The sequence below is a fragment of the Ostrea edulis genome, chromosome 6 (genome assembly GCF_947568905.1).
Source record: "Ostrea edulis chromosome 6, xbOstEdul1.1, whole genome shotgun sequence".
In the NCBI taxonomy this organism is placed as follows: Eukaryota; Metazoa; Mollusca; class Bivalvia; order Ostreida; family Ostreidae; genus Ostrea; species Ostrea edulis.
In genome coordinates, this window is record NC_079169.1 from 59120771 (window position 1) to 59148578 (window position 27808).

At 36.7% G+C, this 27808-nt stretch overlaps 2 protein-coding genes across 4 annotated transcripts in view; one reads left to right on the forward strand and one right to left on the reverse strand.

The window, feature by feature from the left end:
• LOC125645917 (dual oxidase-like) overlaps positions 1 to 18170 on the forward strand; it is a 35942-nt gene extending 17772 nt beyond the window's left edge. For both annotated transcript variants that reach the window (XM_048871932.2, XM_048871931.2), the window contains exons 4-33: positions 458 to 541; positions 715 to 879; positions 1475 to 1662; positions 1855 to 2059; positions 2913 to 3079; positions 3276 to 3433; positions 3651 to 3711; positions 3891 to 3993; positions 4543 to 4715; positions 4877 to 5049; positions 5134 to 5252; positions 5521 to 5655; positions 5747 to 5860; positions 5996 to 6222; positions 6338 to 6523; positions 8831 to 8920; positions 9278 to 9413; positions 9545 to 9638; positions 9872 to 10047; positions 11188 to 11230; positions 12847 to 13136; positions 13292 to 13522; positions 13622 to 13712; positions 13954 to 14003; positions 14140 to 14421; positions 15588 to 15817; positions 16012 to 16176; positions 16291 to 16446; positions 16931 to 17062; positions 17256 to 18170. In XM_048871932.2, coding sequence (XP_048727889.2) covers positions 458 to 541; positions 715 to 879; positions 1475 to 1662; positions 1855 to 2059; positions 2913 to 3079; positions 3276 to 3433; positions 3651 to 3711; positions 3891 to 3993; positions 4543 to 4715; positions 4877 to 5049; positions 5134 to 5252; positions 5521 to 5655; positions 5747 to 5860; positions 5996 to 6222; positions 6338 to 6523; positions 8831 to 8920; positions 9278 to 9413; positions 9545 to 9638; positions 9872 to 10047; positions 11188 to 11230; positions 12847 to 13136; positions 13292 to 13522; positions 13622 to 13712; positions 13954 to 14003; positions 14140 to 14421; positions 15588 to 15817; positions 16012 to 16176; positions 16291 to 16446; positions 16931 to 17062; positions 17256 to 17378 — 4547 coding nt within the window. In that variant the 3' untranslated portion in view covers positions 17379 to 18170. The remainder of the gene's footprint in view (positions 1 to 457; positions 542 to 714; positions 880 to 1474; positions 1663 to 1854; positions 2060 to 2912; positions 3080 to 3275; positions 3434 to 3650; positions 3712 to 3890; positions 3994 to 4542; positions 4716 to 4876; positions 5050 to 5133; positions 5253 to 5520; positions 5656 to 5746; positions 5861 to 5995; positions 6223 to 6337; positions 6524 to 8830; positions 8921 to 9277; positions 9414 to 9544; positions 9639 to 9871; positions 10048 to 11187; positions 11231 to 12846; positions 13137 to 13291; positions 13523 to 13621; positions 13713 to 13953; positions 14004 to 14139; positions 14422 to 15587; positions 15818 to 16011; positions 16177 to 16290; positions 16447 to 16930; positions 17063 to 17255) is intronic.
• LOC125645920 (enoyl-CoA hydratase EchA19-like) lies at positions 18066 to 26637 on the reverse strand. Of its 2 annotated transcripts, XM_048871936.2 has the most exons (7): positions 26429 to 26637; positions 25708 to 25887; positions 23890 to 23993; positions 20901 to 21045; positions 20054 to 20203; positions 18986 to 19159; positions 18066 to 18747 (listed from the first exon to the last, which is right to left on the reverse strand). In XM_048871936.2, exons 1-7 carry the CDS (start codon positions 26496 to 26498, stop codon positions 18665 to 18667), a joined length of 906 nt encoding a protein of 301 aa, XP_048727893.2. In that variant the 5' UTR covers positions 26499 to 26637; the 3' UTR covers positions 18066 to 18664. The 2 variants fall into 2 exon arrangements, with proteins under 2 accessions (XP_048727893.2, XP_055996258.1); XM_056140283.1 differs by having other exon boundaries at positions 18066 to 19159.
• Between the last annotated feature and the right edge of the window lie 1171 nt (positions 26638 to 27808).

A 27808-nucleotide genomic window follows, 5' to 3' on the forward strand; every position in this document is an offset into this window, starting at 1 on the left:
ACTACATAATCGCGGCGCGTGTGACTAGTCAAAAGGGAGTGCTTACTTCTAGACACTTGATCCCACCTCTGGTGTGTCCAGGGGATCGTGTTTGCTCTACTTCTAATTTTGTATTCTTTATAGGAATTATAATCCCGTGGATCCGGGTTAGAATGGGCCCTCAATACCCATTGCTTGTCGTAAGAGGCGACTAAATGGGGCGGTCCCTCGGATGAGATCGCAAAAATCGAGGTCCCGTGTCACAGGTGTGACTCGATAAAGATAACTCCCTGTTCAATGGCCGTAAGCGCCGATCATAGGCCTAAATTTTGCAGCCCTTTACCGGCAATGGTGACGTCTCCATATGAGTGAAAGGTTCTCGAGAGGGATGTTAAACAACAAACAATGAATCAATCAATTATAGGAATTATAAGATTGGTCTCTGCTTGTTATCTTCACTTTTCATTTATATTTTCAGTTTTATGCAGTGTTGCATCACACAAAGTTCAACGATTTGATGGCTGGTACAATAACCTTGCATATCCTGCTTGGGGTAGTGCAGGTACTTTCACATAAAACACATTGTCAAATAAACTATTACTATTCTATTACATTATTCATTAAATGCAGTTCCATGTGGGCAGAACTCTAGTGATGTTAATTTCAAAAGCAACTTAACTTCTCCTCAGATTGAAATAAACATGTAATGATTTTCTACATATACCAATTCCACAGGCGAATCTCTCATTCATAATATCAGTACTGCTTACACCGATTTAACCTACTTACCACGATTGGATGACCTGCCAAGCGCCAGAGAGGTCAGCAGCCTCCTTTTTAGACAGGACGTAGCTAATACCACTGGTCACTCGAAGCGAAATGCTCTCTTTGCCTTTTTTGGTGAGTGTCCCTTTTCATTATCTTTTCCAATCAAATAACCATAATTCTGCTGGACAAGCAATTTAAAACTTATACAATTTCATTGAAATAATCACTTTCTTTGAGTACATGCATTTGAATATAAGAAATTACGTCCGATATATCCACAGATTTGTCAGCTTTTGCCAGCTGATCAATACATGTAGAGTTTTTGTTGATAATTGTAACAAAAATACATTGCATCAGACATGATCATGTCAGGACAGAAATCTTGGTATTAGTAATTGTTAAAGTTAACGAATACAACTGAATACAGATCATTGTCAATTTCTATCAATTCCATACTTTAAAAAAAGTAATAAACGCATCGGTTCTTACCACAAACTGTTGTACAGCAAATATTGGTAATTACATGTGTAACTCAATTTTCAATGTTTCTCTTCAATTCCTTCGAAAATGGAAAAATACGTTATGTAAATTATACAGATTCCAGAATGTAACTAATCTATTCTCTAACATGATCTTATTGATTTGATATTTATTCATGTACTTGGTATGTGGTAATTCAAATATATTTTAGCGTGTTGAAGATGAAATTGCATAATTTCTACGATAGGTCAAGTTGTGGCATACGAAATTGTTGACAGCGATGAAGTTTCGTGTCCAGCTGAGCTTCTCACTATCACTGTTCCGAAGTGTGACGCGGCCTTCGATAGGACATGCACAGGACACAGTGTTATGCCATACGAAAGAATAAAATATGACACAGCCACGGGCCAATCTCCGAATAACCCTAGAAGACAAGTATATATATATATATGCATTGTTATAATCTTGGATACAAGGGAATTAAGTGCAAAACTAATCCATTTACACTGGAAAACAGTTAATTTTGCTAAACTCATTTTTATTCATAGGGATCACGAGTGAAATTAATTCTGGATACATCAGTAAATCTTTTGGACAACGATAAAGTGTAGTTCATATATATTTCAGATTAACTCAGCCAGTAGTTACATTGATGCTAGCTTTGTATATGGAACAAGCGGTGTGCGAGCTAGTTTCTTACGCCAGCCCGGAACCGGAAAACTGGCATCCTTGGACTTGTGGGAGAAGTTTCCGGAACTTAATTCAGTCAGACTCCCATATCTTACGTTTCCCAACACAGATGACAAAATCGCAAACCCAGAGAAATTATGGAGTAAGTAAACATTGCTTTCTGTCACCGCCAGTGTTTACACGAAGTGACTCATTTTCAGATAGCCTAATGCATCGAAGACTTACCTCTGCATGACATGTTACAAGATATTACCGGCACTGTGCACGTGATCGACAGCAACCGTAAGACAAATGCCTATTCTAGGAGTACGCTGTTCTTGCGTTATCTCTCTTCAGATGATGATAACTAAAGGTTAATGGATAAAGTTTGCTAAAAAAGCAGATTGCCTCGCTTGCAATTTTAGCATCATTCGATAACTTTTTGTGAAAACAGCAAAACCGTTTTAGGTTATAAACCTTAAGTGGGTCTTACTGTTTTATAAAAAGCAATAGATCACAATGCAGTGTACTTGTGATTTAGAATCATGAAGAATGAATCCACTTTGATTAATAGACTTTGTTAGTAAATGATAGATGGGTAAAAAAGAACAACGAGTTCTTAGAAATTGAGACTTTCGGAAAATGCAAATATGCATGTACATGTACTGTCTTCGAACTGAAATTTATAATTGAAGATCACATAATTTTTATCATCATTCGCACGCTCGTGTCGCGACAATCATCTAAGTAGTAACGGCTCTTCGCCTAATACCTCGTGTTAGAAATAAAAGTCGTGGGTATTTTGGGTACATGTATGACCTAAACAATGGAGATCCCATGTCACGGCAGGCGTTGACACAACAAGGAACCCTCACTTCTACAGGGTTGAGTGCCATGCATAGGTCATAAATTGAGACACATTTAATACATGCGAAGTTTGTGATGTTTTAGCACTACCTAAGCGATAGATTATAGCTTTCACCCATTTTGAGTAAATGTCTTTTATCATTCTAAAGGATTTGGTGATGATCATATTTATGAGAATCCAGCTCTTCTCTCCTTTGGGGTCCTATTTTTCCGCTATCACAACAGATTAGTGCAGAATATGACGAACCAACCGACAGAAACGTCTGCTGTAGATACATTTTACAAGGCCCGTCAATGGCTGATTGCATCGTTGCAGGTTAGATTTAATTGAAAAAAGGCGTATTTTGAAAGTTAAAGAACGGAACCCAGAACAGAATTCTGTACTATTTCTGTCCGCGAAACTCGCCTAAAAGTTGAATGTCTGCTCTAATTTTGTTTACCAAGAAACTCGCCATCAAAATATTGAAAATGTTGAATGTCTACTCTATGTTTTGTATTTTGATTTGTCTAAGAACATTATAATGTACGAGTGGCTTCCCAAACTCCTAAATGCTGACACACCTCCTTACGAAGGATACAAAGGCAACCTAGAGCCGGGTATAACCGCAGTATTTGACGCAGCCGCCATTCGCTACATTCTGACTCTCATACCTATGGGAATCCGACTTTTGTAAGTGTTTATGATTACCCATCGCGCTTTGATCAAAATGGTCGAACTATATTGAATAACCATGTTGTTCTTGTATATACTTGAAATTACATTTGTTACAACCATCTTACATTAATTCTGAGACATGTTTATTTATTCATATCTTGATTGTTAAAATATTGCCTTAATTGTTCGGATAGTGTTTTCTTACCCTGTCGATTAATCATTGTTTGTGTAGAGATGACAGATGTAGCACCAAGAACAAAATCAGACTGTGTACCTCGTACTTTGATTCTCAGGTAAATATCCTATCGGTCGATTGCAAGGTTAAACAGCTTATTTTTAAGTCGATTTCATCTATTTATGTATTGACTTTGCTCACGTCAGATTGTAATCAAGTTTTCGAGGTTTTTTTTTTGCGTTTTTTGGCACGAACAGTATGCAATATATTTACATTAATTCACTTCAATTGTTGCAGCATATTTTGAGCTATCATGAACACGCCTTTGAGGATGTGATGCGTGGCATGCTTTTTCAAGAAGCCGAGAAAGAAGACATACAAATCGTTCCTGATATAATTGGTAAACCTACACAAGCATTATGTTTATAGATAGATAGAGTGAGAATATATATATACGCACTTATAACGATAATTTTGATAGGGATATTTTGTTGCACATTCCAAGAATGGTATCTCATAAATAACAAGAAGAGTCTAGCTCAAGTTTAGAACAATATTCGTCTGATCATGCACAAGAGGCGAAAGCGTAACGAGCATTGTTTTGATTAAAACTAGTTTTGTATAATTTTGAGTTGGTATTTGAATTCACCTCATATACACACGATCATATGAATATCTACTCCTGTTTCTTAGTTGCCTAACATTTGTCATTGGACTTTAAAAATGAAATTCAATATTCAGTGAGTGTAGGGTTTAACACGATAAAGAACTCGCACGGCTTTGGCTTGTGTCCATAGCATGGGTCTAATTTTGTTCTGCAACTGGAGCTAGTATCGTCTTGTTAAGAGGTAACAAAACGTCACTATCATTATTTGAAAACAGCTCTCGTGCTTGACGTAAGAAAATCCCAATTACAAGGTAATGATTCAAATTTTTCATTGATAAACAGACAAATTCTTTGGACCTCTACATTACTCCCGCCAAGATCATGTCGCGTACACAATCATGAAAGGTAGGGACTATGGTCTTCCGGACTATAACACTGTGAGAGAAAAGATAGGTCTTCTTCCGGTCAGGACCTTTGAGGAAATCAACCCAAAGCTGGCTGCAGAGAATCCCATGGTAAAGATAGTTTTATTTCCAGATCATTAGCAGTCAATGTCAAATTGTTACAAATGAAACTTAACAAACAAAATTTGATTCAGATCATAAGGAAGAAATAGGCTGTTTCCACTATTTGTTATTCATTAGAAAGTATAGGATGAAATATTTTTCTTTATTAGTTGTTCAACAAAACCCGCCAGCTTTATGGAGATGTAAAAGACCTTGATGTATTTGTGGGTGGAATGCTAGAGACTAATGACGGACCCGGGGAACTGTTTAAAACCATTATTCAGAATCAGTTCTATAACATCCGCCATGGAGATTGGTTTTGGTTCGAGAATACTAAATCGAAGTACGACATGGTTTTTTTTTAATCGCTGGAAATTATAATTTTGTTGAAGAATCCACAATGAAAAATGTCCTTTTGGTTTTGTAGTATATTCACCGAAGAAGAAATAGAAAAAATAAAAAATATCAAACTCTCCGATGTCTTACTTTCCACAAATACCTTAGAGGAAGAGCATGTACCGAAGGATGCATTTTCTTTCCAAAACTGTAAGTCCATTAAATTGAAATCTTGCAGTTTATTTGATCATCCATGTCATCAATGTCGAGCATAAAGAGACTTCTCCGTAAATGCAAAATCAGTTTTGAAAACAAGAGTTTATGAAGTTGACTTCTCAATACTGTATATTTAGATTATTTTTAGAATTTTAATAACCAACTGGTGCAAATAGTATCCAAGTGTAAATATGTGAAGAAATACCTATCTATTTCTATTGTAGCTCTAATTAATTACCTTTTCTGACGTACTTTTACGCAGTGTCCGGATGCAGCCCCATGTATCTTGGCGAGGAAATTCTGGAAGCCTGTCCAGATCACCATGGATACGACTATTTCAAGGGAAGCGAGCTTTCATTTATCATTTTGTGGACATGCTTTGGAATAATACCATTTGGTATGTACCCCTAGATTTTCTTGCGAAAAGACAATTGTTTTTTAAAAGAGGATGTAATTAATACTGGGATGTGCTGTTTCTATCTTTTCAGTTTGCATTCTATCGGCGTTCGCTGCGGCGAAGTGCAGAAAATGGAAGCATGCAAATGAAGTCAGAAAAGTGCAAACAAAGACAATAACAGCAGACTATAGAAGTAGTTTTACGGGTACAATACATTTCATGAGGATTTCTATAAGGAATTCAAGTTAGAAGTGAAATACATGTAACGTTGGCTGTATAATTTCAATATTTCATACATGTGAAGAATGGTGTTAATTATTAATCTTCTTTCTAATTGCAGGTGGGGAAGTTAGTCAATACATCGCGTACGAATGGTTGGATGAGAAAGAGGATGAACGAGCAATTGTACTAAAAATCAAGCCTCGGTGTGAAATCGAGGTCAACAGCTGTACTGGAAGACGACTGCGCTCAATAAAATTACTTAACCAAGAATCCGTAAATATTATGACGTCCAGCAATAAAGGAAGAACCTACACATCTATAAAAGTCCCTAAAGAATACGATCTGGTATCCATAGCAATATAATATATATTGTATTAAAGACTTGAAAATGACAGTATATCTGCATTTAATCTCAGCTATGCTTTCACATTATATATAAAATGTTCTGATTCTTTCTAAGGTACTAAAGTTTACTGATAGTGACAGCCGCCAGCTATTTGAAAGTGATGTAATACGATCACTTGAATCTAACCAAATACAGTGTAATGTAATTGAAGAGAGGGCGCAGGATATTCTTAAAAATGCCTTTACTCAGAAGAAAAGAAACCAAAGACTTGAAAAATTCTTTAAATCTGTATTTTCGGAGGTACGTATGATAATGATAGTACTACTAATAAGAACAATGAAAATACATGTACTAAAGAGAAGATTCAAATCAAAAGTCAAGACGGTGGTCGCACGTGATATGTACAAAGTTATGGTTTAAATTCCATTAATGAAATTGGATACAACATTGGGATTCATGTACGTGTCCTTTCAAGATAAAGTATATACCTATTCAAGATGAATGTCGCATCAAGAAAATAAATGCAAATCTGACGGTGTCATTTTGGACGCTTTATCATCAATCTGATATTAATGATTATATATCAATTAATCATTATTTCACAAAATCAGCGATAATTAAGTATACATTGAATTACTTGGGTGGGTTTTATTCATAGTTTGCGGAAATAATCTAATATTCACGTCTATTTCAATGAGAGGCAATAAATGCTATCACTTATTTCCTGTCATAATTGCACTTAAAGCCGCTATATGACATGATAACATTGATAATTAACAATCGACTCTTAATTAGAAAATATCAAAATTATCAAATTACTCGAAATCATTTCAGGATCCTCCTAATTTCATGTTTTTTATAATGAGCTTTGGTTAACCGGGACTTTATTTTGATACTTGAGAAAATAATGTATTCTTCCTATAAAATTTCGTTTGATATCGGAATGTTTCATTTGGCTTTTGATAGTTACATATCCACATTTTCAGTCCGTCAAAAAAAATTCAAATGAGATGAACGTAATTTGAGATAAAAATTTCGTTGGATACTAGTACATAATCAAGAAATACAATAGTACTAGTAGAATTTTATTCACGACATGAAAAGGAATAAAATGTTAGCTTTGTTATTTACAGTATGACAGTGGTGGATCTAGAGGGTGCAATATCTTTCTCTTGGTTTGGAAATTCAAACAACCAAGGTCACTTTAAGGTCTTAAAATCTCCTTTTTGGGGCGGGATAGAAACAGTATATTCAACCATTCGGCTTGGGTTGATTTATATTTCAAAACATATTTGAACGGTTGTAAACGATTACTACTAATAAAGAATATGGGTGTGGGGGAAATGCTTAGATCTATGGCGAGGTTTAACATGTTAATTTTCAAACTTTTTATTTTTTATAGCTGACTATTAAGCTGGAAAAAAAATAAAAAGTATAAATAGATCATAAATTATCGCATCTGTTTCATGTGATGGATTACTCATATATTACAAATAAAATAATTAGGTTTGAGTTATAGGAATTTAGTATATGTTTTGTCACGTATGATATTAATTATAAATTCAAACAAGTAAGATGATGTACATCAGTGTACAACACGCACACATACACACTCTATCTCCCTCTCTACATCTATCTCTCTATCTGTCTATCTCTCTATCTATCTAGAATTGGTGACATTAAGTGAAGAAGTACGAGTAAGCTCAGTGGTAGGGTAATCGCTTCGTAACTAGGAGATGGTGAGTACAAGCCCCACTTGTACCATGGCCGAGTCAAACCCAAGATGTTAACAAAGCACTGTAGTGATCGCTCCTTCGCCAAACGCTCGGCATTTAGAAGTGAGAGTGAGAAGAGTGAGAAGTGATCGTTTCAATAAGACGTCCCGTATCGTGGCAAGCGTTGACACGATAAAGAACCTCCACTGCTGCAGCCCTGATCGCTAAGCATTTATGATATTTCACCTTCACTGGTGACATTTCAACGAATCATACGAATGTTTGATAAACAATGAATACCACCTTTTTAAGTAATCTAGTTGTAAGGCCATGAAATATATGTAGCGATAATTTTATTTGAACAGATAGTATATTCCTAATCTCTCTGCTCGGGATCTGGTGTCTGTGAGGCATTTATTTGTATATTTCTGTCAGTAAATATAAATCAGTCATTTCATTTTGTACGGTTGTCTATTTTCTGACTGGGAAGACATTGAATTTTATATACACAAACATTCGATTTCTATATGTATACAAAATGTAGACATGCCTGGATTTCTGTTTGAATGAATTGGGTTTCTATAGTAGGCGTTTCTTTGAATTAGCATCGGATGTCTGTTAATGTTGATATTTGTTATAAATGGCAGTTGGTTTGGTTCCTATTTTTATAATTTTATTTTATGTATATATATATATATATTGAATTTGTTGGCATAGGCATTGGATTTTTGTTTGATTAGACAATTGTTGGTGCATGCAGGCGTTTGATTTTTGTTTGTATAGACATTCAAGTTCTGATTGAATTTCTGTTTATATGTTCATATAAAGATGTTTATATATCGGCAATTAATAAATAGATGATGTAATTTGATTAAGGACATTCAATTTGTAGGCATTTCAAATGGATTATGATTTAAACTTGGAAGATGATCAATTAGAGAAGCAACAAACAAAGGAAATATTGGAAACCGAATTAACCAAGGCAAGTACATCGTTATATATTAAATTAAGTTTGGCATGTATATTCTTATCGTTGCTTATTGCACATGTAAAATGCAAAATGCCAAATTATATTCATCAATGATACTATTCCACTTATGCAAGTACACACCAAAATAAAACTACCACTAATATAAGTATACACAAAATAAAACTACCACTAATATATAAGTATACACCAAAATAAAACTATCACTGATATAAGAATACACCAAAGTATAAATGCTCGCCAAAATAAGCACATGTCAAAATACAAATACCGCTAATATAAATACAAGTCAATATTTAACTAACACTAATATAAGTACATATACACTACGTATTAATTGTATCTTTTCAGGAGGAATTTGCTCAAGCATTAGCTGTGAAACCAAATTCTGAATTCTTAGAAAACATGTTTACCATGCTTGATACCAACAGAAACGGATACATTTCCTTCAGAGACTTTCTGCACATGGTTGTCATATTCTCTAAAGGTACAGAAGAAATTGAATCATTTTATACACACACAGAACGCAGAGAGAGAGAGAGAGAGAGAGAGAGAGAGAGAGTTGAAACATACACGCAAAGTTGCATACATTGTGCATGTAAGTGTCTCTTATTGCAGGATCATGTCAGGAAAAATTACAAACAATATTTGGAATGTTTGACATTGAGGGAAGAGGAGTTCTTCAAAAAGCAGATCTTTCAAGAATGTTCAGGTGCACATCTTTTTCTAAAAGAATCAACACCAAATTATAGTTTCTAAGATATACTAGCACCAGATTTAATGAATATGTTTATAGACTGAATATCTAGTTATAGCTTCCACAAGCTACAAGAACGTGTCTGCTGGTTGATAAGTTTTAAAAAGAACAAAGACACCGATGCATGTTAGATATGATCTCAGTATCTTGCAACATTTTTCAAATCTTTAATGGAATCGTTTTATTAGTTCGCTACTAGATATGGCAAATAGCAAGCTGGACAAAGCAGCCATCAACACCCTGATTGAGTCCATCTGCGAGGAACACGGACTAGAGGAGCAAACAGAAATTAACTTCGAGGACTTTTGTCAAATCCTGTCTCCTCAGATGGACAAACTGTACAACGCTGGTTTAGACTGGAAGGGTATGTATCACGTGACTAAAATTGATAGTTGGTAAAATGGGTGGTAAAAACCGTGCCGGGCCGGGTCACCTTCGTAATCCAAATTATTTAGTTTTCTTCGTTAGTTCATTTTCGTTTGGTGTGAAACTTCTTAATCCTAATCTGGATGATACATTGGATCTTCGCTACAAAAATTACGGCATAATTTTGCTTCACTGTGAAAATATCTACGGTTGTTTATTTCAGGTTGGTACATTTTGTAAAATGGGTAGCGAGAAAAAAATACACATTTTTGAATGAAACTGCACATGATTTAGATAAATATTATGATAATTTATCACCAAAATGTTGCAGTACCTGTTATGGGAGTCTTATATATTTGATATTTACGATTCATTAAAACCTGGGTCAAAAGTAAACCGGATACGGGTAACCATGTCCGAATATTAAAATTCCGAATAAAATGAGGGTGTTAGCTGTCACTTTCATCCTCTACGCATCCTAAACGTAATTCAGCTTCCCATCAATTTACTAATTATGAATGGGTATCACTTTGATCTCACAATTACGGTTAATTAATGAAAACATTAGCAACTAAATCGGAATAAATAACGCCGGCCCGGGTCAACCGCATCCGGTTTCCTCTTGGCCCGGGTTTTGAAAAATCGCCGATAAGTAAAATAAAAGTTATTGAAATGGTCAAATAATGCATTGAGTATCAAATCCAACTCTCTATGAATTGAAAAAATGCAAGATTTTCAGCAGCAGATGCATATTTTACAGAAAATATGCAACAATGTATGTTTTAGTCTCGCTACCCATTTTACCAACCAGATTTTATACAATCATTGCATTCTTTATCTGTAGGTAATGTTATGTGTTAAATTTTGTGCCGAAGACTAAATATATCATTAAGAATATATTCTGTAAGTTTCAAGACAAACAATGAGATACCAACGAAGAAAACTAAAGAAATCGGTGACCCGGCCCGTTTTTACTACATTTTTGTGGTAGAAAGATGTTTGTATATCCTTAATTCATCATTGCCATTTTGTACAAGTACCGTAAGATATACCTGTAAATAATTACACAAACTTAGTCTGGGATATGTAGACTTATTGCTTTGGTTTATAAAGTCTCTCTCTTCACCATTTTTCACAGGAAGACGAAAATGCTTACCAAACAACAATGAAAAGAAAAGAGGGTAATATTGTAGATCCTATTTTTGCATGTATTTTCTATCGTTGATGTGGTAAGAGCCAGAGGTATCCTTCGTATCCATTTCGTTAATACAACAAATGTTAACGGCAATTCTTCCTCGGTTATTGCAAAGATCAAAGGAATGCCGCAGTTATCATTTTATGATATACTTTTATACGTAATAAGTGCTTATGAGAAAATTGTTTCATTTCACTTGCCTTTCGTGTTTTGCTAATGCATCAATAAAGTCGATAACTAATAATTCAATTTTATAATTATGAATTTTATTCAATATATGTTGCAAAACAAATTTTCAAATGATTGAAGGCTATTTCTCATTCAGTATAAATCAATCGTCCGTATTCCAAGATCGATAAACATGTAAACAAACATGGCAATGCACAGACAAGTTAGCCCTCTTCCACGTATGTGTAGTTTCCTTAGATGTGTATTCAGATCACTTGATATAATCTGTCAACTTCAAACCGAATATTCCCTTAGGGATCCGAGTTATAATAGGTCCTCAGTACCCCTTGCTTGTAGTAAGAGGCGACTAAATGGGGCGGTCAGTCGGATGAGACCGTAAAAACCGAGGTCCCGTGTCAAAGCAGGTGTGGCATCATAAAGATCCCTCTCTGCTCAAAGGTCGTAAGCGTCGAGCATAGGACTAAATTTTGCAGCCCTTCACCGCAAATGATGACTTCTCCAAATGAATGAAAAATTATCGTGCGGGACGTTAAACAATATACAATCATTCAAACTAAATACATTGTACTTAGATTGTTTTTCAAAATAGCTTTAGTATACCCTTTCATCTCATCTTTTTCGTCAGCACAAAAAACATGTAGGTATAGTCCGTTGCGGAATCTGTTATGACGTCACGAAGTGACTTTATTCGTAGTTGTATAGGTATAGTTCTGAGCCGTAATAGAACAGAAATTTGTGGATGACCTCGATCTGGAAATATTGCTTGAAATATAAAAGCTTATGAGTTTCAAAACATGCCTAGACCTCGTAGGTTATCCTGCAACATCCACGAAAACATGAACTTTATTTCTTAAGTAACAAGTTTTTAGGTTGTGTAGTAATATCTCGGTATAAGTTAATGATCTACGAAATCCAGCGATATGTGATTAGGTAATGTATTGAAATCCCAATGTCTACTTTTACCTAACCTGTTTGTTTATTAACCCAGCTAGAACTTACTTGTAAATGATTTAATATTGTGAAGTAAGTTAAGCGAAGGCGAAGATAACGAACAGTGATCAATCTCATAACTCCCATAAGCAATGCAAAATAGATAGTTGGGCAAACACGGACCCCTGGACACACCAGAGGTGAGATCAGGTGACTAGGAGGAGTAAGCATCCCCTGTCGACCGGTCACACCCGCCGTGAGCCCTATATCCTGATCACGTAAACGGAGTTATCCGTAGTCAAAATCAGTGTGCCAAGAACGGCCTAACAATCGGTATGAAACATGTCAGACAGCATTTGACCCAATGATAGGTTGTATTGACGAACTAGATCTCGTTAGAATGTAAGTCTTTTGACCAAACATTGAGTAGCGTTTGTTTTCACATACATGTAATACCCGGTCTTACTTCATTTAAATGTGTAGATCAGAAAATGGTCGTCGACGGTCTTCTGCCTCGCATGAGATGATCAAAAAGAAGAGCAGCTTGAATTCACTGCCGCAAACTACGGAGGAAGACGGGATGCGCACGCCCACTGACTCTCGCAGAAGCTCGGATGTTCGCACACGGTTCATCGCCATTAGAGAGCAGTACCATCCAGCCAAAGCCAAATTAAAGACATTTACTCACTTCATTGAAAACAACCGACAGCATATCTTCTTTCTTGTCATCTTTTTTGGAGCAACATTTGCACTTTTTGCTGAGAGATTCTATCGTATGTGTGAAAACTATTCGCTGCTCATTTTAACGTCGCTGTTTAAAGCCTTTCATCTCTATCAATAAGTCCATACATTCATTAGATGAGAAATTATTCTGTCTGTATTGCTGATTTTGTTTCAATACAAACATTAGTGAGTTGTTGTTTTCCAGACTACACGGTAGAACGAGAACATAGTGGATTGCGCATGATCATGAGCTACGGAATTTCTTTTACAAGAGGCGCAGCCGCAGCGATGTCTTTCAACTTTTCCATTTTGTTGCTGACTATGTGCCGTAACCTTATCACGTGGCTCCGAGGGACATTCCTAAATCTCTATGTTCCATTCGATTCCCACGTCGCCTTCCATAAAGTGGCTGCCTGGACAGCATTATTTTTTACATGTGAGCCTCGACATTAGTTCTCCGTCTCTTGTACTACGTCTCCCATGAAACTAGAACACTGTATTAATTCATTAACCTGATATTTTTCTTCGTATCTAGGTCTACACGTCATTGGGTATGGTTTCAACTTCTATCATCTGGCGACACAACCAACATCACACTTGTGCATCTTTGATTCCATAGTACTTCGGTAAGAAGAACCGTTTCTTACATTATTTACGTGGCTCTGTTTTCTTCTGATAATGTTGCAGCATTTCATTATTTAACAATCCCAAGTGTCCTTCAAACGAAGCCCAACTTACAGGACGTTGGTTTCTGTGAAGTGTAAGACATGAAAAGGCACTTAAATACTAGTATTACATGTTGCAATTTATCTAATATTAATTTTATTTATCTATTTATTTATTTTCCTTTTTCTTTTTTGCTTACAGATCAGAGTTCCAACCCACCTTTAACTTTTGGTTTTTTGGCAATATGACAGGTAAATTTTTGGCTGTATCCTTTTTCCAGTTCCATCTTTCACGGAACGTCAATGTTTCAATTTTTTCCTGAATATTTTTACAAACCCAAACTAGTCATTCCTTACCAGTATATTAGAAGAAATGTCCTATTTGTAGGTTTCACAGGCGTGCTTCTTGTGATTTGTATCTGCATTATCTATGTGTACGCCACCCAAACAGCACGGCGTCTGATATTCAACGGTTTTTGGCTGACCCATAAGCTCATCACAGTGATGTATATCCTAACCATTCTACACGGTGCTTCAACCATTGTCCAGAAACCCATGTTCTTTGCGTATTTCATAGGACCGGCCATTCTCTTTACAGTAGACAAAATGATTAGTATGAGTCGAAAGAAAACGGAATTGAATGTAATCAGTGCAGAAAAGCTACCTTCAGGTATATTATATTAAGTTTGAATACTTGACTATATTCATAGAATATAAGAGATAGTATCATTTAATTGTGCATTGTGATGTTTAATCATTGAAAAGGTGTCGGTCACAATTGCAATGCACTGTACATTTTAAAGGAAAAGGGTTAAAGACTCGTGCTATCATAATGATTTATCAGTCACGCAATTGGCAGTATTTCGGAAAATCCTTCTGATATTCCTGATGACTTTCAGAAAAGCTTGTATATATCGGAACTACGTGTAGTTTAGCAATTTTTGAACGTGAAGCAGACTAACTTCTCGCACCCATATGTGGGAGGGTTCGCGTCTATGGAGCGCCAAATTAACATAAACTCAAATAATTGAAGACATCTTCAATTATTTGAAGATATCATCAATTCAATTATTGCTCTCTAAAATTGAATTAATGCGCGCATTAAATCGATTATTTCTCTCATTGAATGAATTAATGCGCGCTTCAATTCAATTATTGCTCTCATCAATTGAATTAATGCGCGTATCAATTGAATTAATGAGAGCAATAATTGATTTAATGCGCGCATTAATTCAATTGCTATCTTCAATTGAATTGATGCGCGCATCAATTGAATTAATGAGAGCAATAATAAATTCGATGCGTGCATTAGTTCAATTATTGTTCTCTTGAATTCAATTGATGAGAGCATCAATTTCGAAGAAATTAATTATATAAAAGAATTCTTGCGCTCTTTAAATGAATTAAAGATATCATTGATTCAATTGAAGAGAGCAATAATTGAATTAATACGCGCATTAAATTAATTATTGCTCTCATCAAATGAATTAATGCGCGCATTATATCAGTTATTGCTCTTTTCAATTGAAATGTAGCGCGCATCAATTCAATCGTTGATTTCATTAATTCATTTGAAGAGATCATTATTCCAATTAAAGCGCGCATCAATTCAGCTGAAGAATTAATGATATCATCAATTCAATTAATACGCGCAATTATTCAGAATTGAAGATCTTAATTATTTGAAGAGATTGTTGCGCGCATCAAATCAATTGATAATATTTTCAAATAATTGAAGACATCTTCAATCATTTGAGTTTATGTTAATTTGGCGCTCCATACACGTCTTCCTTTGTTCTGTTTCTCACAATGTTAGTAAATGTTTTGGTGATTTAGATATAACTCATATTGAGTTCAAGAGACCATCCAACTTTGACTACCAGTCAGGACAGTGGGTTCGCATTGCCTGTCTGACACATGGAGCCAATGAATACCATCCTTTCACCCTGACGTCTGCTCCTCACGAGGACACTTTATCACTCCACATACGGGCTCTTGGACCATGGACCTGGAATATCAGGCAGGAGTTTGACCCCGAAAATCACAGGGACGGGTCTTACCCTCCAGTAAGTCTGTGTCTTCATAAAAACGAATAATGGAGAGAGTTAATATATATATATATATATATATATATATATATATATACATACACCACAAACGTAATACAAAATGTCAATCTTGACTAAAATTGTCTGGGTTCTCGTAATGAAACACAATGGCGACAATATACACTTTAAAAGTGTCATGTCTTGCTTTGTAGATATACTTAGACGGACCTTACGGAGCAGGACAACAGGACTGGTACCAGTATGATGTATCCGTTCTCGTAGGAGCTGGAATCGGAGTCACGCCATATGCTTCCATACTGAAAGACTTCGTTCATATGGCTTCTATTAAGAGCATGTACAAAATGAAATGCCAGAAGGTATTCTCACTAGGAAATCTACCTATAACTATTCAAGAACTAGATCAACAAAATTTCTCTTAACAGAAGCTTAGGTCTCTGCTGCCACTTAATTGAATTAAAACAATTTTTTAGTTGTACTTCATCTGGGTGACAGGAAGCCAGCGTCATTTTGAATGGTTGTTGGACATTATAAGAGAAGTGGAAGAAGTTGACGAGAAAGGACTGGTGTCTGTTGACATATTCATTACCCAATTCTTTCAACAATTTGATATGAGAACAGCCATGCTGGTATGTTTATAATGCACGTCTAATAATACACTGGTGATAAACCATAACACCTAACTCTAATAGGACAAATCGTTTGGATAAAGAATTTCCTATCAATACACATACATGTAAATGTATAAACCATTTCGAAATATCTAAATAAAAAGTTGTTGCTACATTGTAAATGGTATGATTCCAAGTGACACATGAACTTGTCTGTTGCCAGAAATTTATTTACAAATCTTCGTATTCTGTTATCTTGACTACTGACCTTTTACCCCAAAATCGAGACGTCATTTTGTCTCGTATATCATCCAAGTTTGACAGATCGTGTAACATGTGATGAATAAGTCTTTGATATCTTCTGGTGGACAGATGGACGGGCATGTGTTGGGTGGGAGTGGGGGTTACATGTATAAATAAATCATCAAATATTCAAACAATCTTAGTCATTCCATTATGAAGATCTGCGGCGGTGTTACTGTATTTTTTCATACTATTTCAGTATATTTGTGAGGAGCACTTTCAGAAGTTATCAGGAGGGCGCAGTGTTTTTACTGGTCTTAAAGCCAACACACATTTCGGACGTCCTCAGTTGAATAGCATGTTTAGCGCTGTACATAGAGCTCACCCTATGGTACGTATTAACTGTGAGCTTATCATGTAATCCGTGCGTGTCAGTTATAAGTCATATAGTGCACATGTAGTATAATTTACATTATAAAAAATCGTGACAATCCATTTTGAAACGTATCTCTGCTACTAATTCAGCTGAGAATTCACTCGATTAGTTACTGTGCATTACATGTTTCGGATTGTTCTCTTCATAGGTGAAGAAGATTGGCGTGTTTAGCTGCGGACCTCCAGGAATCACTAACAGTGTGGAGCGAGGTTGTGTGGAAGCCAGTAACACTACCAGAGCACTGTTTGAACACCACTTTGAAAATTTCTAATGTTATTATTGTCGCCAGTTTTCATGTTCTAGATCATGCCGATTTTTTTTATATTCATTTCGGTGCAGTAGGTTTACTGAATTTTAGATTGCTTAGCATTCTTGTACATTAATTCTCGAATTGACAAATTACCATTTGTAAATATTTTTGTCTATTCCCATTCAAAGTGAAATTGTATAAAGTCGAATCTACAAAGTCATCACCTTTTCTATGAATGGACTGTCCATCAACGTAATTATAAGTAATGGTAGTGCCATATTTTCCAGACAATGTGCCAAATCAAGATTCCTCTACGGGCATTAATTAATTTTGTCTCGCCTGTCCTTCAAGTATTTATGTTTGAACATATCCAGTAGGATTGACTGTCTTTGATTATATATTTTTTTTCACTTACAGCTGTTGTTTAGTAACGGTTAATTGCAATATGTATATATGCTTTCAGAAATTTTATATGTATAGTGTGTATCTTGTACGTTACTCTCAAATGACTGTATCCCATTTCTCAATGACCGTGTAGCGCGTGACAGCGTCGCGACAATGCCATCGTCATCGAAAGCATTTTATTTTTGTCACGATGGTCGTGCAGTCTAACACGTTGGTGACGCCTTGCATGGAGGTTTGATTAGTTCAGCCTGGGGCCTGGAGGGAAATGATATGCATATCTTCTAGTTATAATATCATCGCCGATTATGGATTTTTCTATATTTATTTCTGGACATAATATACAAACTGTATCATGTATAATAATACATTGTAGTGTGATGTATCGACAATAAATATGAAAAATGTTGATTTCTTGTATTTTTTAAATTTCACGCAATAGAATATTTCGTGACTTAATTCAAAGGTTCTTTTATAAAAAGTATCAAATGCATGTAAATGAAAATCTTAAAATATGGCACATCAACACAATACATAGTATTCAGAATGTAAAATTCAAAATGTATTTTTCCCATTGAGTATCTTAACAATGCAGATGTAGATGTCTTCGATATATAGCCATTCGAGTCACACACACACACACATATATATATATATATATATTATATATGTGTGTGTGTGTGTGTGTGTGTGTACACGAAAAGTTTACGTAATACTACGTGTCCACTGTCTTGTTCGTTTGCCCCTGATATTGCTGTTTATATGTCATAATGTACACTCCTTCAAGATTTTGAAATCAAGTTTTACAAATGAGACACGGGGACAGATGACCAATATGTATAAACCCGAATCCTTGTGAAATCCTCAGAATCAACCAGTCTGGTCCTCTCTAGATTTTTAACATCTTACAGTTTTGACTTGCGTCCACTGTGGTCTCCAATGTCGAAGTTACCATGCTTCCCAAGACCTTCCGCAAACTTTTTCGCACCTGATAAAACAATATAAAGACAACTGTTTATCATGACTATGTTATTTAGAACGAATTTCTCCATGAATAAACTTTATATACTGACAGTTTATTGATACCAGCTCGAGCAAACCATCGCCAACATTGCTACGTGTATAAATCAAAGTTACGAGCTTACTTAGATGGGGTTGTTTTTCATGCAAACAGGCGTTTCTAAAGAGTGTGTGATGTACAATGATATACAATAAATCATCCATACCCGGAATGGCTTCCTCGGCAGTGAGCTTGTTGCCCTGAGTAAATTCATTCTGAAGAGCATCAATCCTACTCTTCGCGTCATACATGCCGTAGTAGGCAGACGCGCGATCGGCATTCATACATTTTTGGGGAAACCTGCTCAGAGTTTCTGCCAGCTCTATCGCAACATCTAGAGCTGAAATGATGCGAAAATATAATGCACAACAGCAATATAGTATCTCGATCAACGTCATAAGTCGTCAATCAATATATTTGTCACAAGGGTGTGACAGTACAGGTTGTTCGATCAGTCCCTGAAACGTTAGATACTTTATTGTTGGAAAGGGCAAACACTGAAATTGCTCTTTTTGGCGTTTGCCTCCTGTTAACTTTCTGACCCCCCCCCCGACCCTGTAATTTCTTGCTATATATACAAACTTAATCAAGCCAAACATAATCAAGTAATCTTAACAATACCCATTACTCCAAATTGCTTAAATAAAAAGAAAAGAAAAGATCACCCCAAACAAACAGTGTTGTAATAGAACATAATATAATATAACCATACCCCCCCCCCCCCCTCAATGTTAGCCACATTGCACGATTATCTACTTGAGTTACATTGTACATTTGTATGTCTAATCATCAACAATTATAGGCTTAGTTGTTTGAATTGAAAGAGAAGTAAGTTGAATTAAAAGTATAAATGAATTGCGTAATTATCGAATAATCATTCAAGAAGTTGAAGATGAACGTATATACTTACAGTTAACTGGTTACTTTATTTTCTTATAAAGTACACCCTAATTAATCCGCTCACACAGGACATTTTCTCCAACCAAATACATTTATCAACTCTTACTTTCATCTCTCAAACTCAAATCATTAAAAAACAAACCAGAAAGCATTAGCCATTTAAATCGGGAACCCTTATAATTAACATTCCCTCTCTAACTAACTCACATGACACTCCCAGGAAATGGACACACTCTCTCTATCTCACAATTATCGAGAAAGAGATACACGGATTATTGCACATTTAATGAGAGAGACCAGTACTCTTGCAACTATGGCGAATGGGGTTACTTACATGTTCCGTCCGGAACCACTCTGTTTGCCAGACCAAATTCATACGCCTCTCTGGCTCCGATCTCTCTTCCCGTCAGAATGAGGTCTAATGCGCGGGAAAGTCCCACCAATCTTGGCAAACGAACAGTGCCTCCATCAGTTAATGGAACACCTGAAGGTGGCAAGTTTAAACAGTGAAGCCTGCACACAGCGTTCTGCATTTATCATAGACGTAACCATATCTAACGTTCGCAATATGCAAGAGCTGAAAGCATTATATAATTGTTACTGTTAGTTCGTCTGTAATCGCGGTTTTCTTTCATCTTTGCTGTGAAGAAGTAAAATATCAAAATCTAAATATAATAATTATAGTCCAATTCAAAATCATGCAATATGATAAAAGTTATTTCTAAAAGAGACTAAAAATAATCGTGCATATTAAAGAAAAATAATTAAAGTTTCATTAAGCTTGAGCATAATGTTTTTCTATTTGTACATGTACGTATTGTATCTGTAATAGTTTAAATATCTGTCCCTTAAGTAATAAATGGGCACAGTTTGTAGAATTTTCTTGGGCACTACTACAGTGTATAAACCACAGTTTTGTGATTAGTGATACACTGACATTTTTGCATGAATCCTTCTCATCAATATATGTCGTCAATCTTTCATCGACAACTACTTAACATCATGAGCTTCTCAAATCACAAAATAGTTGTCAAAAATATATCAGATCGGAAAATTACGAGATCATGAAAACAACCACTGACGGCTCTAAAAACAATCATATTCCCTTTGATCAGTTCACGCACTTACATCGCTAAATACACAAGGAACGGGTGAAAAGATTGGATATTGTTGCTTTTTACCAAATCTCCGACAGAAGATCCCCATCTTGGCGGACTCTTCCAGGACCCTGAGGTCACACATCATAGACAGCTCCATCCCCCCGGCCACAGCATACCCCGACACTGCAGCTATCACAGGCTTAGTGAAGGCAATTCGCGTCGGACCCTGTAATAACCCAAAGACAAACTGTCATTCAGATCTAATCAAATCATCCTTTAAAAGTGACCGTCACACTGTGACGTAGCCACATCAATAAATCAGCCGTCACACTCTGACGTAGCCGCATCAATAAATCGCCCGCCACACTCTGACGTAGCCGCATCAATAAATCGGCCGTCACACTCTGACGTAGCCGCATCAATAAATCGGCCGTTACACTCTGACGTAGCCACATCAATAAATCGGCCGTCACACTCTGACGTAGCCACATCAATAAATCGGCCGTCACACTCTGACGTAGCCGCATCAATAAATCGGCCGTTACACTCTGACGTGGCCACATCAATAAATCGGCCGTCACACTCTGACGTAGCCGCATCAATAAATCGGCCGTCACACTCTGACGTAGCCGCATCAATAAATCGGCCGTCACACTCTGACGTAGCCACATCAATAAATCGGCCGTCACACTCTGACGTAGCCACATCAATAAATCGGCCGTCACACTCTGACGTAGCCACATCAATAAATCGGCCGTCACACTGACGATGTTACGTCAAACGCAGTAACGGTGACATTGATCCATGCACTGAAGACGTAACCAAATCCTCGCAATGAATCCATTGTCGCTCTACAAGCGTAGCATGGACAAAGATAAAGAATACAGAATTCCCGCCGAGTTGTCACTTGGTTGTTGTTGCGTCAATAGAGATGTCACTTGGTTGTTGTTAGGTCAATAGAGTTGTCACTTGGTTGTTGTTAGGTCAATAGAGTTGTCACTTGGTTGTTGTTAGGTCAATAGAGTTGTCATTTGGTTGTTGTTACGTCAATGAAATTTTAACTTGGTTATCTTGGTTATCGCTGTCGCGGTGCTCCGAGTTGTAATTTGATCATCGCTGTCAATGGATTCACTTGGATTGTCGCTATCGATGAATATCTAACCTCTCGACATACACTGTAGTGCGCGAGACATTCGAGGAGTTCCGATTGCTTCACTTACACCTCTGTCAACGCTTGGAATCACGTGACAATATAACCACATGATATACACAGTCATTCTCGTTTCCTTTCCCTTTAAAAGTTCTGGCAATCGGTGATACATCAGGCTCTTTTCAAAGCCAAATGGTACTTTGTTAGTACATTTTTACCATTTAGCTGTTTGTCTCTTATTTTACAAGTTTTATCGCCTTTTTTACAACCTTTCCTACTTTTGATTCCATGTTTACATTAAATCTCCACCACGTGAATGCCCTACATTCAATTTCATACGCATATTACGAAGTAGTTCCAAATTTAGGATCAGAAAACGGCGATTTTAAACAATTTACAGCAAGCATCAATTTGAATGCACCAAAAGCATTTCATAATATGACTAGATATTTAGTCCAAAACAGGTACAGTGCGAGTAGCGAACGGAACTCTGGGTAGAGAATGGAATTTTTCACTGAGTTGTCGCTTGGTTGTTGTTAATCACTGACCGCCATGTCGATAGAGTTGTCACTAATACCCTACCCTCCATCTCTGATCGATCTTCGGTTACATCTAATTACCTGAAAGCTGCATATCCACACGTTATAAACATCCGCACAACTTTTCCCGCGCACAATTCAGGCGTTATTTCTCTACAGTTTTACAAAGATTTTGATATTCTAAAACAATCCTAACATATTTCCCTACTAAACTTGTGTAAAAATACACCATCACTCATCAATTAAACCTCCAGCCCAACTGAAAACTATTAACGTAATCATGTTAGGTTTCCAGTCAGTTCAAATCTTGCTAGGTCACCGAGGGTTTTCACAATTACTGGTCATTTCTCAAGGCTTTTCTGTAGGTAAAGATAACAAACATAGATCTAGATCAATCTCAAAACTTGTATAAGCAATACAAAATGGAGTGTTGGGCAAACACGGACCCCTGGATATGCCAGAGTTGGGATAAGGTGTCTAAAAGGAGTAAACATCCTCTGTCGACCGGTCACACCCACCGTGAGCCCTATATCCTGATAAGGTAAACGGAGTTATCCGTAGTCAAAATCAGTGTGCCAAGAACGGTCTAACAATTGGTATGAAACACGTCAGACAGCATTTGACCCAATGGTAGGTTGTATTGGCAAACTAGATCGTTATAACGACCATAGAAGTTGCGAAATGCTGACTTTAAACGAGACTGTTGGAACCCCTGCACCATCAACTTGTTTGTCAGTAGTCTGCTTCGATTTAAAAACTGACCATACGCAGAACAAGCTCTTGTGTATCGAATCAGTTGAGAGATATAAATACCATATGCAGATGATAATGGAATATTGCTACATGAATATGGGATAAGTTGATGATAGAGAAGCTGAAATCATCCTGTTTGTCATAAAGTTGAGTTGTTAGTTTGTCTTTAATATAGATCTACTTAATTGAATAAAATATCTAAGTATGAAACAGAAGTGGAGGACTCTGTGGTGTCTGTTATTTCGAGTTCACTGGGATAGATCGAATTGGATCTGTACCATGCTGACCATACTAAAATGTTGAGGAAAGGCTGTGTAAAACGGTACCGGTGGGTCAACACTACAAAGAAAGTTTTTCCTGACTCGGTAGGAATAGGCTAGTACGTGAGAGTGTAATTCCGATTTGAATGTACTCAGCCTTTTTAAAATAAATTTACAGTGACGTTAAATACAACTCTAGTGCAGGTTGACATGCAGTATATTCAATAATATTTTAAAATATTACAGGGTGGGTTAATTTTAAAAACCCACCACAATTAAACACGATAAATTAAATGAAATAGGAACACGCATATATATCACGTGTCCCTCTGATACTATCTATAATATGAAGACACCACTGTACAAACCATTGGCCCAATATCCGAGTCCACGGGATCAACGGCACTGGGAAGAATGTCTTTGTCCACTCTGGATAAAGCTTTCAAGTCGTATCCGCCACAGAAATGACCACCTAGTTATAGTACACTAATCAGCAAGGTAGTACTGGCATATTAAAATCGACATTCAAAAGAGGCATAAACAATAACCATAGAAGTTGCCAAAATTACAACAAAAAAACCCTGCAGTTGCATTTTGATTGATTGTTTTACATCTCATGGAGAAGTTTTCACTCATATTGAGGCGTCACCAGCTGTAGATGAAGTACCACAAATTTAGACCTATGCTTAGCGTTCAGGGCTGTAGTGCTCTGTGAGAGTCCTTTATCGTGCCAACGCCTACCGCGACCTCCGTATCTAAGGTCATATATGAAATACCCGTGATTCACATTTCTAAATGCCGAGTGTTTGGCGAAGGGCACTCACTACCTATGTTAACGTCTTGGGTGTTTCGCGTCATGGTACGAGCGGGACCCGAACTTACGACCTCCCAGTTACAAAGCAAACGTTCTACCACTGAGCTATCGCGACCGGTTGGGTGCATTTCGAAAAGTTTGCAATCGCTAGGACAACGTATGCTCATATTTGGAATAGGAGGTTTAATCGTGGATCAATCGGCGGCAACTTCTCAACTTGCTAACAATAGATCGGCGACTAATCGACAAATATTCCACGTACCCATATATATCGATAGCTTTAAAACTATGCTGACTGGTTCCATCTGAATATAGATTGGTCTACAATCAGCTGACGATATGTGAAAATAGGCGTTATAGAATTCAATCAAATTATGCGCATAATGGTCTTTTGAAACCCGGCATCAAGTTGCAACTGAACTCAAAGGCGTTAAAAGGATTTGGGCAGCAGACACAATGCCAATATAAGCCCTCTGGATCCGGGTTAAAATAGGTCCTCAGTACCCATTGCTTGTCGTAAGAGCTGGCAACTAAATGGGAGGTCCTTCGGATGAGACCGCAAAACCGAGATACCGTCTCACAACGCGGCATGGTGTGGCACATTAAAGATCCCTCCCTACTCAAGGGCCGTGAGCGCAGAGTATAGGCCTAAATTTTGCATGCGGCCCTTTCCATATGTGTTAAAAATTCTCGAGCGGGACGTTAAAACAATATACAACTTTTCCTTTCTCTCACTCATATGGATGTGAGGTACGAACGACAACTCTGGTTAAAAAGATTGATAAATTGAAAACAAATTTTCTAGGCTAGTTATGAAATTGTAACTCTGCACTGGTTCGTACCATGGAAAGGGTGTGCTCCCACCCTTTCCCTTCCGACTCCACTGGACTCTGTCCCGAACCTGATTGAGGGGCTAGTCTAAGGGTCACCTAGTAACTCTTATTCAACACTCCTCCAGAGATATTTGATACGACTATTTTATTACTTTTGAATATGTGCATATTCGATAATTAAAATTTAGCGACTTGTACGTATTTTCTTTTCCTTCTGTAACAGGGAGCCCAAAGGTCAACTGCAGATTCAATGCAAGAAAAAAAAATCGTAATTATTTTTAAGCGGTTCGATTTACAGTAGATGTGATGTCATAAAAGAATTGGAACATCGATCAGGGTGTGATTTTTCCTCTTTTCAGAGGAAATCCTCTGATTTGCTCAATTTTCAAAAAAATGAAACACTGGATTTGATCTAAAGTGGCAGAAAATGATATTTTTCCAGGTAGGGTGAGGTGTTTTCCTCCCTTTTTGACCAGTTTTCCTCAGATTTTTGAGGAATTCAGTCACATCCCTGAGATTCGACTGAAACAGACATGTACCTTTGCCATACAGAATTGCCACGGTTCGATTTTCGTCCTGCTCGAAGTCTTTGAAGGCTCTGTAGAGAATTTCTGCAGTAGGTGGATCCACGGCGTTACGTTTCTCTGGGCGATTGAGACCAATCAGGGATATTGTGCCAATATTATCCACAAGAACAGTAGTGGACATTGTACGACTGCCTACAAACAATCGAGAAGAACTCGTGTAACATTGTCACATTTTTCTGTGTCGGTACAAGTTTGCTGTTGAAAACAATGAGATCTGACACAAAGCTCTTCAAAATTTACACATTACACATTTATAACATTGCGTCATTTTCTTAAAAATTGCATCCTGTACTAGGCCTGTATTATTGTCTTTAAAACAGGCATTAGGTTATTATATACGCGTATGTAGGTTATGCGCCTCTACAGGGAATAGGCCTATGCCTATATGTGGAAATAACAGTGAGCCTCTGTTGTGTCAGTAATTCAAATATTATTTTAGATACATAGCATATGAATAAGGAATGACAAAAACATGGCAACATTTAACAGATAAGGTAATATCCGAGTCCTTCTTAATGCACATCTTCGCTGATCTTCACAGTAATATATTGACAGTACATGTAAAATTCACACATACTAATGACTGGGGTTTTGTCTTTGAATGACAACTATGCGCGATTCGACAGGATCATGACTGCATGATATTCTGTTTTTATAGAACTTTACAACTTACCAGTTTTCTGGCGAATCAGCTGATGTCCCCTATTTCGGCAAAAAATTCGCACGTATCGTGACAAGTTCATGATGCGTGAACACTAGGTTCTGCAGAGCAGTTCAAGAAACAATCGGATCATCACGACCTTTTCCATATGTACATGCGATGGGTTCAAGAAAGAGATTGTCACTCGGAATACCTATATTTTAAACACATCGAGTTCGAGCGTCAAATAATTCCAAGCAATAAGGAAAGGTATAATGTCCCCGATTTAAAATGTCCTGACTACATATATTTTCTAAATAAAATGCATAAAACAATCTCCTTTTTTTTAATTTCATATATTCAATGTTATCAATTTCTATAAAAATGACAATTTCTCATTTGCTTGGAAAAATAACAGTCTGGTGAACATAATGACCTGATCAAATAACCCAATAAAGCACTTTAATTAATATTTTATACTTGTAAAATAATATACCATATTAAAGTTTGATAAATTTATTTTTTATCCATTGTTAAATGGAGCTTTTAAATTTTACAAGGTTATTTTGGACTGCTCTGATAATTAAGGCTTTGTAATCTACTGATTTATATATCATGTACAATTAAAAGTTCATATTATTATTATTTTATTCATTTATAAAGCGCAAAATTACCTATAGTTTCTATGCGCTGTACAATGTTTGTGCTAATTAATAATCATTGATAATATACTAATAAAAGACCTGCAAGAGCTATAAAGAAAATGATAAAACAATAGAAAGAATTAAAATAAAACATGGTAGTAAAATGACGAAGTGGTTGACTTTGAGTTGACAAGATACAATTAGCATACAGGTATTCGTATGCTGGATCAAAATTCAGTTTGCAAGAGCTTGCGCATGGAATCCTTGATATTACACTGAATTTTATTCACAGGGCATATTCACGCTTGAACAAGAGTGTTTTTAGGTTCTTGCGGAAAGCTCCATGTGCTTTGAACAAGTTCTCGAAGTTCCAGTGGCAGTTTATTCCACAATTGTGCACCTAGTGTTTTTATGGCTCTTGTACCGTATTTGTTTGATGACTTCTTCACTACCAGTTTCCATTGGTCGGATGATGATCTCAAGGTCCTATATGGCTGGTAAACAGGACATAGCTCTCTCATGTATGCTGGTGCTGAGAAAGAGTGTAGTGATTTATGTATGGTTGTCAGCACTTTAAACACAACACGTTGATTTACCGGCAGTCAGTGTAGTTGTTGAAGTACCGACGAAATATTTTGTCTGTAGCATGTTCTTGCAGCGTGCAGCGTTGTTCTGAGCCACTTGTAGTCGGTGCATGGGGCGATCGGTCATGCCAAGCAGGAGGGCATTGTGATAGTCAAGGTGGGATATGACTGTTGCATTGATGACC

What these genes read in the sequence shown, in the direction of transcription:
- LOC125645920 (XM_056140283.1), bottom strand. Translation starts at nt 26,498, where the DNA reads ATGAACTTGTCACGATACGTGCGAATTTTTTGCCGAAATAGGGGACAT. An exon ending in GATCTTCTGTCGGAGATTTG is followed by an intron (nt 20,204 to 20,900) that starts GTAAAAAGCAAC and finishes TGCCACCTTCAG; the next exon opens with GTGTTCCATTAACTGATGGA. An exon ending in AGTGGTTCCGGACGGAACAT is followed by an intron (nt 19,160 to 20,053) that starts GTAAGTAACCCC and finishes GCATCATTTCAG; the next exon opens with CTCTAGATGTTGCGATAGAG.